Source organism: Austrofundulus limnaeus, unplaced genomic scaffold (assembly GCF_001266775.1).
Source record: "Austrofundulus limnaeus strain Quisiro unplaced genomic scaffold, Austrofundulus_limnaeus-1.0 Scaffold1753, whole genome shotgun sequence".
NCBI classification, from domain to species: Eukaryota; Metazoa; Chordata; class Actinopteri; order Cyprinodontiformes; family Rivulidae; genus Austrofundulus; species Austrofundulus limnaeus.
The window spans coordinates 10,141-22,085 of NW_013954155.1; the positions used below are offsets into that span (position 1 = coordinate 10,141).

Below are 11,945 nucleotides of genomic sequence, written 5' to 3' on the forward strand. Positions count from 1 at the left end.
GCAATGTCCACACCTATCAAATAAAACTCTATTTTTGAAATTAATGAAAACTTGAGAATACTTTCACATTTGAAGAAATTCAAACACATGAGCACAAATGTTTTTCATTGAAAAAATAACTATAATTCGTTTCTAAAGCATCTTTTCCACAATACTTTCAATAACTAAAATGAGTAATAGAAGCAAATAAATTAATTAATTAAATGGAAAATGTAGTAATTTGTGCTGTGTCATCTTTACTGCCCTGAAGTTATCAAAAATTTCCCACTTTTAAACCTTTTAGCCCAGARCTCAACGCAATGCTTAATTTGGTTATTTGCTGCTAAATGACAATATACAACAAAAATAACAGAACCAAACAAGGTTATGATCACTGTTTTATCATTTGAGCAAAACTGAGCATCTCAGTAAAGTCACATAATAAAATATGATCCATGACTGGCTCCATACTGTCGCTACATGAATGTCTCCAGTCTGAAAAGACAATTAGTTACACACTAAATCCCCCAAATCCACACACACACACACAGCTTCAGACCATTGCAACACCATGCAATCTGCTCACTGAATACTGATTACTGCCTCTTTACAACGGTAAACATCTCACTAAAATGGTGATTTTAGGTTCTTTTTGTTTTAACTACCTTATTTTAGATTTGATTTACAAAGAATACTCAATGTTCAAAAACTTCAATGCTTGTTTGGTATTTTATAATGCCCTGGCTAAGGACATTTTACTTTTTTTCTCTCCATTTTTATTGTTCGTTGTCCACACTGTTCTAGAAGAAATACTGTACTAACGCCCAAGCCATGCCACTAAGTACTGAAAGTTCACAAAATATCAAAATATGCAAAAAAATGTTTTATAATAATAATAATAATAATAATACATTAAGTAAACCAAGAAATGGAAAGTAGTTGTGAAATGTCAAATCATCCTGGGTTGGAATACCTATTCACAAGTGGCAGTAGTTGGTCAACTTCATGCTTCACAAATGTGAAACAGTTTTCAGAAACCACAGTTATACAGCTAAATATTAGTTTAGTGATTAACAGAAATAATAAATCTGGAAGATTTTTCAGTTTATACAGTAAAGGCTGGATGGGGAAGTCTTCTGTTGTTGACATCTTTTAATTAAATTGTAAATAAAACATTTCTGCACACTAGAAAATGCTAACCCCTTCTCTCAATCCGGAGCGGACTGGTTAGGAAGCCGGATGGGGGCAGGGCTTAAATTGTCTTAAAGGAACAGTAGAAAAACTAGCTGCTTTGAGACACGCAGCAGAAAAGGGTTTAAATAGAAGCTAGTAAAGTTATWATAAGTAGAAATTTAGACCAAAGCATTGCAGTTTCACTTCATAAAGACCCCAACTGAATTATTTAAATGTGAAAAGAAATTATTTAAAAACATGATGTCCACTTTAAACTAGGAATGCGCGATAYAAACGATACACAGTAGAAACAATATAAATTTGTCCTATGATAGAGATCTGTAGTCTATCAGCCAACAGCACAATTGTTTTTGATGATGTAACCAGCTGGAGTCAAAACAGAGGAAGCAGCCTGGCTGAGAGCGCAAATGAAGAGAGGAAAAAAACTTATCTGGACCTGGTTCAGGTGTGTGAAAATGAACGTTGAACTGTTTACATATTTACGTGATGGCGCGTCCTCCGGTCGGCTGCCGACCGACCACACTGCCTGCTGCAGGAGGAGCGAGCACCGCTGCATGTGTGAAGGGCTCGACACACGGGGGGCGACGTCGCTCGCTCTCCATTCATTTCCACGCAGCAAGGCGACTGTCAGTGCAGGTGAGGTCAGTGCTCAGGTGAAGTCAGTGCTCAGGTGAAGTCAGTGCTCAGGTGGAGTCAGTGCTCAGGTGAAGTCAGTGCTCAGGTGAAGTCAGTGCTCAGGTGAAGTCACTGCTCAGGTGAGACGCACAAAAATCAGTCTGGACCTCGTTTCTCCTGCTGTCATAGCGCGACGATGCTAGGGTTGGGCAATATTGGCAAAAAAAAATCACGATTAATTATGGTATTTAGCTGATAACAATTAATTTGACGATTAATCCCCTGGAGACCCTTATTTCATAGTCACATGACCAGTTTAGTGGGAAAGATTTGCTACTTGTAAAAAATTGTTCCAAATTGTGTGAAAATTACAGATTTCAGGCTATACATCATATTTTAAATTGTGTTGATTGATAAATAAATTACAGAACTTTATTTTTAATGTTCGTCATAGTTGAAGCGGAGAGGAGCACTGAGCGGACTGACCAGAGTAATCCCAGTCAGTCTGACTGGTGGCATTAATCGTATTAATCATCAAGTGCCAAAAAGTAATCGATTAATGTTTTTCTGACGATTAATTGCACATGATACGATTATGCCCAACCCTAGACGACGCACGGCCGAATTCGCGCGCACTCAAAAGCGCGACTATAATGATTGTCACCCTGCAGGAGCGAGCACAGATTAAACAGGTGGAGTGCAGAAAAAATAATCTGCAAAGTGTGTAGAAAGGAATAAATACAAACAATTTGTTTTACCACCTTAAAACGAAGCAGGTGATTCCAAACACAACATCCAATGGATGCAGATATCTGTTACATTAAAGTTATTGTGTGTGTGATTATACATATATATAATTTATATATTTTATTATTTTATTTTTATGGGAGACTTTAAAGTGTCCCTTAAAAAAGGAGATTTTAAGGTCTAATTTTTTTACCTATGCATATTTATTCCACTCAATTAATGTGTGATKTATTTATTTTCTATTATAAGTTTTATATCGTGATATAAATATCGTTACTGCCACTCATTATAATGTACATCGTGATATGAATTTTTTGCCATATCGCACATTCCTACTTTAAACTGATCCAAAATGCTGTTGCTAGAGTTCTGATGAGATATTTCTCTAATTTTAGCTTCCCTAAAATGTCTTCTTCCCGCAAAATAAAATTTGAAATCTTACTTCTACCATACAAAGCTCTCAACAACCAAGTTCAGCCTTATATCAAAGACCTTATTGTTCTATAGTTTCCAAACAGAGCTTCACTCTAAGACTGCAGGTTTAGTTTTCGGAGGCAGAGCTTTCCTTTATCAGGCTCCTCTTTTGTAAAACCAACTTCCAATTTCTGTCCGTGATACTGACACTCTGTCTTAAGACTTGGCTTAAAGGGCCAATATTATCTGTTTCTCAGACATGTACAGCGGTGTGAAAAAGTGTTTGCCCCCTTCCTGATTTTTTGCATGTTTGCCACACTTAAATGTTTCGGAACATCAAACTAATTTAAATATTAGTCAAAGACAACACAGGTAAACACAAAATGCTATTTTTAAATGAAGGTGTTTATAATAAAAGGGAGGAAAAAATCCAAACCTACTTGACCCTGTGTGAAAAAGTGATTGCTCCCCTTGTTCAAACATAACTGTGGTTTCTCACACCTGAGTACTCTGTCTCCAGCCACATCCAGGCCAGATTATTGCCACACCTGCTCTCAATTAAGACATCACTTAAATAGGACCTGCCTGACAAAGTGAAGTCTACCAAAAGATCCTTAAAAGCTACACATCATGCGGAGATCCAATGAAATTCAGGAACAAATGAGAAATATCTATCAGTCTGGAAAGGGTTATATAGCCATTTCCAAAGCATTTGGATTCCAGCGTACCACAGTGAGAGCCATTTTCCACAAAAGGCAAAGACATGGAACAGTGGTGTATCTTCCCAGGAGTGGCCGGCCACTTGGACCAGCTCATCCGGGGGAATCCCAAGACGTTCCCAGGCCAGCCGAGAAACATAGTCCCTCAGCGTGTCATGGGTCTTCCTCTGGGCCTCCTTCCAGTGGGTCATGCCCAGAACACCTTACCAGGGAGGCGTCCAGGAGGCATCACCTCAACTGGCTCCTCTGGACGTGGAGGAGCAGCAGCTCTACTCTAAGTCCCTCCTGGATGACTAAGCTTCTCACGCTATCTCTGAGGGAGAGTCTAGACACCCTGTGGAGGAAACTCATTTCAGCTGCTTGTATCCGCGATCTCATTCTTTCGGTCACTACCCAAAGTTCGTGACCATAGATGAGGGTAGGAACATAGACCTACTGGTGAATCGAGAGTTTMGCCTTCTGCCTCAGCTCTCTCTTCACCACGACAGACCGGTACAGCACCCGCATCACTGCAGATGCAGCACCAATCCGCCTGTTGATCTCCCATTCCATTCTTCCCTCATTCGTGAACAAGACCCTGAGATACTTAAACTCCTTCACTTGGGGCAGGACCTCCTCCCCGACCCGGAGAAGGCACCCTACTGGTTTCCAGCTCAAGACCATGGCCTCTGATTTGGAGGCACTGATCCTCATCCCGACTGCTTCACACTCAGCTGTGAACCGCTCCAGTGAGAGCTGGAGATCAAGATCTGATGAAGCAAATAGGACCACATCATCCGCAAAAAGCAGAGATGTGATCCTAAGGTCACCAAAAAGGATCCCCTCAACACCTTGGCTGCTCCTAGAATTTCTGTCCATAAAAGTTATGAACAGAATCTGTGAAAAAGGGCARCCTTGGCGTAGTTCAACTCTCACCGGAACTGAGTCCGACTTACTACCGGCAATGTGGACCAAGCTCTGGCAACGGTCGTACAAGGACCTAACAGCATGTATCAACGAGCCTGGTRCCCCATACTCCTGGAGTACCCCTCACAGGAGTTCCCGAGGGACATGGTCGAATGCCTTCTCCAAGTCCACAAAACACATGTAGACTGGTTGAACTCCCATGCACCCTCCAGGACCCTGCAGAGAGTGTAGAGCTGGTCCACTGTTCCACGACCAGGACAAAACCACACTGCTCTTCCTGAATCCGAGATTCAACTCTCCGATGGACCCTCCTCTCCAGGAGTCAGATTTATAAAGGATTGCGTGGAAACCATACTAAAAATGAACGTACGGCCAAAAGGCGAAAATAGTGTACGCCAAAAAAAAATTCAGATTTATAAAACCGTGCGTACACACGTTTCTGCGCACCTTTCATTTATAAATCATAGCCGCACGTGAGCACTAGGTCCTTCCGCAGGAACACGCCCACACTCAAACCTAAACAGTCAATGTAAAGTACCTCCTGGATGTTAAGATGTATTTAAATCAGTCAGCTGATCAATGTCAAAAGAAGCGGTTGGCTCAAACTCGCGCACCGACGTCCGTCTGGAGGATGACAGGTGCTGACTGACAACTGCTCATGTGAACAGAATGTCTGTAATTGACACAGATTTTCCCTCATTTTGTAGGTTTACAAACGTTTACAGTAATCTAATGATTTTTATCAAAAGCTCAGCTTCAAATTAATTTTCTCTCAGAGCCTGCAGGACGATAAAAACAATAAAAATAAAATAAATAAGTCAGATAAACTTAGAAATAATTTCACCACTCGTCTCCCCCGTCCTCCCCCTCCTCTGTTATCTGCGACCCCAGGACCCCTGAATAGACCTTACCAGGGAGGCTTAGAAGTGTGATCCCCCTATAATTGGCACACACTCTGCAGTCCCACTTTTTAAATACGGGGAACCACCTCCCAGGTCTGTCAATCCAGGGGAACTGCCCCTGATGTCCAAGTGATATTGTTGAGTCGCATCAACCAACACAACCCCATAACATCCAGAGCCTTAAGGAACTGCGGGCGAATCTCATCCACCCCCGGCACCTTATCACCGAGAAGCTTTTTAACCACCTCAGTGACCTCACCACCAGAGATTGGAGAATCCGACCCAAGGTCCTCAGGCTCTGCTTCTTCATGGGTAGACATGTCAGTGGGATGAAGGAGGTTTTCCAAGTATTGTCCCTACCGACCTGCTACGTCCTGAGTTGCGGTCAGTAGCACACCATCCCCACCATAAATAGTGATGGTGGAAAACTGCTTTACCCCCGAGACGCCGGATGGTGGACCAGAATCGCCTCAAAGCAGTACAGAAGTCTTTTTTCATGGCCTCTATGAACTCCTCCCACGCCCGAGTTTTTGCCTCAGCAACCACTCGAGCCGCAATCCACTAGGATTGTTGATACCTATTTGGCTGCTTCCAGAGTCCCACAGGCCAAAAAGACCAGATAGGACTCCTTCTTCAGCCTGACTGCATCCCTCACCACCGATGTCCACAAGTGGGTTCAAGGGTTGCCGCCATGACAGGCACCGACAACCTTATGGCCACAGCTCAGGTAGCCACCTCGACAATGGAGGCACAGAACATGGCCCACTCGGACTCAATGTCCCCCACCTCCCCCGGACCATGTTCGAAGTTCTTCTGGAGGTGTGAGTTGAAGCTCTGTCTGACGGGAGACTCTGCCAGACGTTCCCAGCAGACCCTCACTATACGTTTGGGTCTGCCAGGTCTGACTGGCATCCTCCTCTACCAATGGAGCCAATTCACAACCAGGTAGTGGTCAGTTGACAGCTCCACCCCTCTTTTCACCCGAGAGTTCAAGACATGCGGCCGCAAATCAGATAAAACGACAAAGTCGATCATCAAACTGCGGCCTAGAGTATCCTGGTGCCAGGAGCACTAATGGACACCCTTATGCTTGAACATGGTGTTCGTTATGAACAATCCATGATGAGCACAGAAGCCCAATAACAACACAACATTCAGGTTCAGATCGGGGCAGGGTTCCTCTCAACCACACTCCTCCAAGTCTCATTGTCATTTCCCACGTGAGTGTTGAAGTCCCTCAGCAGAACGAGGGAGTCCCCGTTAGGAGCACTCTCCAGCACCCCCTCCAAGGACTCCAAAAAAGGGTGGGTAATCTGAACTACTATTAGGCTCATAGGCACAAAGAGTCAGGACCCATCCCCCCATCCATATGCGGATGGAGGCTACCCTCTCATTCACTGGTGTGAACCTCAACGTACAGGCACCAAGATAGACTTCTCCCTGGGCTGCCAACTTATCATGGCAGAGAGGTTTGATTGTCCCAAAGATCCTAGGAGCTATGTTAGGGTCACCCAATGCAAACAGGTCCTAGGTGAGGGATCAGACAAAGTGCAGCCCAAAGACCCCTATGATGGGTACCATAAATGGATTCTGTGTTCCCTCGCCCTGACGCGGGTCACCAGGGCCCCACTCTGGAGCACGGCCTGGAGGTGAGACATGTTGGTGAGCGCCTGGTGGCCAGGCTTTCGCCCATGGAGCCCGGTTTAGCACAGCCCGAAGAGGAAACRTGAGTCCCTCCTCCCATGGGCTCACCATCTGTGGGAGGGGCCAAAGGGGTTGGGTGCAGTGTGTGTTGGGCAGTGGTCGAAGGCGAGGACCTTGGCGGTCTGATTCTCAGCTAGGTTTTTAAGAAAACGGCTGCTTAACAATTATTCATTAATTGATAGATAAGATCAATCAACGTTAGATTAATTCATTAATTGAAAACTTGCRTCCTCTCCCTGGGCTGTCACCTTATTGTGGTGGAGAGGCAACATTGGACTGAGTGTTCTAAGGGGACCTTGGCAGTCCGATCCTCGGCTACAGAAGCTGGCTCTAGGGAYKYGGAATGTCACCTCTCTGGTGGGGAAGGAGCCTGAGCTGGTGTGTGAGGTTGAGAGGTTCCCACTAGATATAGTTGGAATCACCTCGACGCACCGCTCTGGCTCTGGAACCAGTCTCCTCCAGAGGGGTTGGACACTCTTCCACTCTGGAGTTGCCCATGCTGAGAGGCGCCGAGCAGGACTGGGAGTACTTATTGCCCCTCATCTTGGTGGCTGTTTGTTGGGGTTCCATCCAAGGGTTACTTCCAAAAATGAAATCAAATAAGTTCTTAAGAACCATGTCATCCATGGCAGGGTTTCCCCTACATGTAGTCGTGGTGCTCCGCCACGGCAAAATAAAAGCCGCCACACCTTCAGAATGAAGTTTTCTTTTTTCTTGACAACGTAAAACGGGTTGACACAACCATTGTTTAGGCTGTCCAAGATAACCTATTTTCGTTTCGGACAACCAGATCCCACCTCCCGGTTGTCTGGAGGACAACCAAGGAAAAAAAAGACCTATGACTTCGACCCACTAGCGGGATGCAGTTACCAGGTGCCTGGAGTGACTCACTTAAATGTTAAGTGTCAAGGTCAAAACAGCTGTCAATGACACTGTTCAGAACAGGGTACTTTCTGCACTTCATTTATTTTACAAAGGTTTGTACTGTTTCCATTAAAGAAAACTAATGTTCTCACCACATCTTTTATTCATTTTGTCCAGCTGTAGACTAGATCTCTGTCCAATCAGAGCCAGGTATTGTGTTGATGGTGTTCAGTACAATTAATTCAATCCAAGTCTATGGAACAGTCACAAAATTTCACCAAAATCACTCTGTCCCTCTAAAACCTTTCAGAAAATCGAATCGTATCGTTTGCTGAATATCATGATATATCTCGTATCGTATAGCCCAGCTCTGGTCCTGCTGGAGGTTTCTTCCTGTTAAAAAGGAATTATTTTCCCCCACTGTTGCCAATGAGCTACTCAGGCTGAGAAATTGCTTATTTAGATAATTTTTACTAAATCAGTATTTTATAATCYATGTGAATGTTTTTGTACAGTGCCYTGAGATGAMTTTTGGAGTGAACTGGAGCTGTATAAATAAGCTGAACTGATTTGAATTACATTGCTTGCACAAGAGAAGAGGCTTTTGTTCTTTACATTCTTAAATACAGATGAGGCAGAGTATGCAGTAAAGAAGTACTTACCACTGAAATGCATTGTAACGRAAGTACACCATTCCCAGGCCATATAAAAAGGCAGCATTCTGGGGGGAAAGGTGACAAAACTTAAATTCAACAATGCAGGCACTTTTCTGCAGTTTCTTTAGTTCAGATATTTACTGTACATCGAGGCTGCAGCTGGGTGGTGTTAAACCCCACTTTGCATATTTTCATTACTTATAAAACACTGACATGAACTGCTAAAAAACAAGGAGGAAAAGTCTYGTCCTGTGAAATCAATGCCTATTTTTGTCTAATCAGTTTCACACAAYCTAGTGATAGTTGTGATAGTCAGACCAACACATAATTGCTGTGCCTGTGAAGAAATGAAATATGAACCCAGCACTGTCAGGCATGATCACAACCTAACTGTCAACATGTGTTTAATGTTTGTTTAAATCAATTAAATATCAAACTAAATGGGCATGTTCATCTCCAGTAAAGATGACACAATGGATATATAGTCCCCTTTTTTATATGCACTAATCTTAAATCCTGCATGTAGTGTTTATTAGAAACTATAAAAATATATCACAGCAAACCTTTCTTTAGAGGTTCCAGAAACAAAACACTAATAAAAGAAATGAGTTTATTTATATTTAAAGAGACCATTATCAATAYTGAATCAATTATGTAACTTATCAAACTTCCTGTGGAATTGTTCAGTCTCTGAAAAATATATGTTATTGTTGAATATCTACGGGAGTTGAATGTATTTTAATCCTCTGATAAACACTCACCAACAGTGTTAAGCAAACTCACCTTCCAGTAGTCTGGCTGTAAATTGAAGTACCTCTGGTATGCTGATAATGCTGAAAAATGATGGGATGAAAGTGGGAAAAAAGATTTAAAAACAAATAGTGGTGAGATTATAGTAGTTATAAGCTAAGGAGGTTTAGTTTGGCTACATTTCAGAACCCAGAAATTCTTGTTTTTAAAGACGAACACATAGTTTCCTTTAGTTAGGCTGCTGTAGGCAGCCACATTTCCTCACTCTGCTGTTGTCTTTAGTCTCTCTTCTCTACATGTTTATTSTTATTATTTCTATCATGTTTTTTCTTTGTCTCTTCCAGAAGAAGGTGCACCTGGACCAGTCCTGGACCAGTTCTTCTGTGTTTGTCTGTGTCTCTTTCCTGTCCTCCAACCAGCCGGTCGAGGCAGATGGTCTCCTGTCCTGAGCCTGGTTCTGCTGGAGGTTTCTTCCTGATTAGCAGGGAGTTTTTCCTCTCCACCGTTTGCTCAGGATGGGAGACTGTGATGAAGTGATTCAACACAATCTACTGCTTTCTTCTTTACATTGTTCTTTTTATCTACAGTGCTCTGTTTGTTGTGACTTTGCAATATATAAATAAACTGATCTGAACTTTTCATGACAAAGAACTGTTAATTCAGAATTTTTTGTAGTAACTAAGGTGCAACTTAAACTATTTAAAGAAACAATAATTGCATTACACTTAAAATGTACCTTTTGGATAGTCCTCCAGGAGGAGATTGAAGTGACCAAGCTGGCAGAAAACCTCAGGGTCCACTTTTCCCTCTGCTTTCAGGATGAGGGCATCATAGCAGCTCACAGCCTAAACCAACAATAGTAACAAGTTCAATTTATGCTGCTACACATTTTGAGATTCTACACACAAGGAGGCCAAAACACACAAATTCTCACTTGAACCTGACCTTAATGTGTAGACAATCAGGTGATCATCTGACACAGCAGACTCTTCTAAGCATTAACTGAATAATCTTRAATCATTTTGAATAGCACCTGCTGTTTGCAGCTCTGGTCTGTAACATCTGACAGAAACTGTTATCCCCACGATGTAGAAACATGGAAAAGAAGACATTCTAACAAAACTGCTTTGTTTTGTTACCACTAATATTATTTAGTGCTGGGCACGTTATCGCGTTAATGCAGCTGATGCTAACAGCGATTTTTTAAACGTGCGTTAACACATTTCCTTTATATTTCTCCATCAGATCTCTGTGCTGCCTGTGAACACGCACACACACAGACACACAAACCCAGTAGTCACTGCGGGGGGCAGGATCTTGATCACTATTGGCTTTAGATAGCCTTCATCRCTYGTCTCATCCAATGAGAGTGTTTGTTGTTGAACATGGCAGCTGTTGATATGAAGCAGAGCTGCAGGGAGGAAACATGCCTGAAGCTGCTGGATTCTTCAGGACAGTTTTTATTTTAAAACTTTAAGACGGGAGGAAGTAAAGCTCTCTGTAAGCTCTGCAACACTGAACTGTCTCAGCACCGGAGCAGGCAGAGCCTGAAACATCACTTCAGTTTAAAACTAGAGCAAACACAGGCAGGTYCTGCTGACCAGTGTGTGGGACAAAGACTGCCTTGCTTTGCCTTATTTGTTTAAAGTTTTTGAAAATGCATTGCCCCTTTTTTATTTAAAACAATACCTAAAATGCTCTAAACATATTTAAGTCAGTTAAATTCTGTGCAGAATAATGAAATTAAATCCAGAATCCAAGGATTTTGTATTATGAGGAATGAAAGACAGAGGAGGCCCCAGTGTATAAAAATACATCAACCAATAGCCGTGTTTCCATCCTATTTTAATTCAAATTTTGAGCAAATTTTTTTAAATTCACAAAAATGTAAAAACGAATAAATGTGAATCAGACGTGTCCATCAACTGGCTTGAAGTGAATCAGTTACGTCAGACGCATGCGTGTAGTAAACAGGAAGTAGTAAACAGGAAGTAAAAGTCTCATCTCAGGACCATGGAGAGAAGTTATCAGGAACATGTTGCTACTGTCGGAAAAGATGTAATGATTCTGTCATCAACTAGTTTTGATGAAGTTACTGCTGTCTGTAGACGTAGAGAAAGAAATGACATTTTCTTCAAACGAAACACAGCTAATAAGAAGTTAAAATGAAAAACAAAAGAATAAATCAACAGTGTTATCACACATATTGCAACATACATGCACAATGGGCCTCATGCAAGAACACGTTTGTATTCTTCTCCTAAATTTCTCTTACTTTTGTTCGTACAAAGGGTTCGTACGAACATGTCACGTCAGATTCAACAAACTCTTCTGTCTTCAGGAAAAGTGCGTAAATGAGCTGCGTAAATTCACCTGTTCTATCCAGCTGCTCGTGCACGCGAGAGGAGATTAGCATAATTACCACCCCAAATCAAGTACACTTCGCTGCAGCATGCAGCTCGGGGCGGTGACAGACCTTTCCGTCGGTGCCATAC

The 11,945-nt window shown here is 42.4% G+C and overlaps 1 protein-coding gene across 1 annotated transcript in view; it reads right to left on the bottom strand.

Moving 5' to 3' along the window:
• Nucleotides 1-1,956: 1,956 nt before the first annotated feature.
• Nucleotides 1,957-11,945, bottom strand: part of LOC106536281 (lysine-specific demethylase 6A) — a 28,583-nt gene continuing 18,594 nt past the window's right edge. Inside the window, exons 3-6 of the mRNA XM_014033489.1 lie at nucleotides 10,187-10,295; nucleotides 9,484-9,533; nucleotides 8,707-8,765; nucleotides 1,957-1,987 (exon numbers count right to left, since the gene is read on the bottom strand). Coding sequence (XP_013888943.1) covers nucleotides 1,972-1,987; nucleotides 8,707-8,765; nucleotides 9,484-9,533; nucleotides 10,187-10,295 — 234 coding nt within the window. The 3' untranslated portion in view covers nucleotides 1,957-1,971. The remainder of the gene's footprint in view (nucleotides 1,988-8,706; nucleotides 8,766-9,483; nucleotides 9,534-10,186; nucleotides 10,296-11,945) is intronic.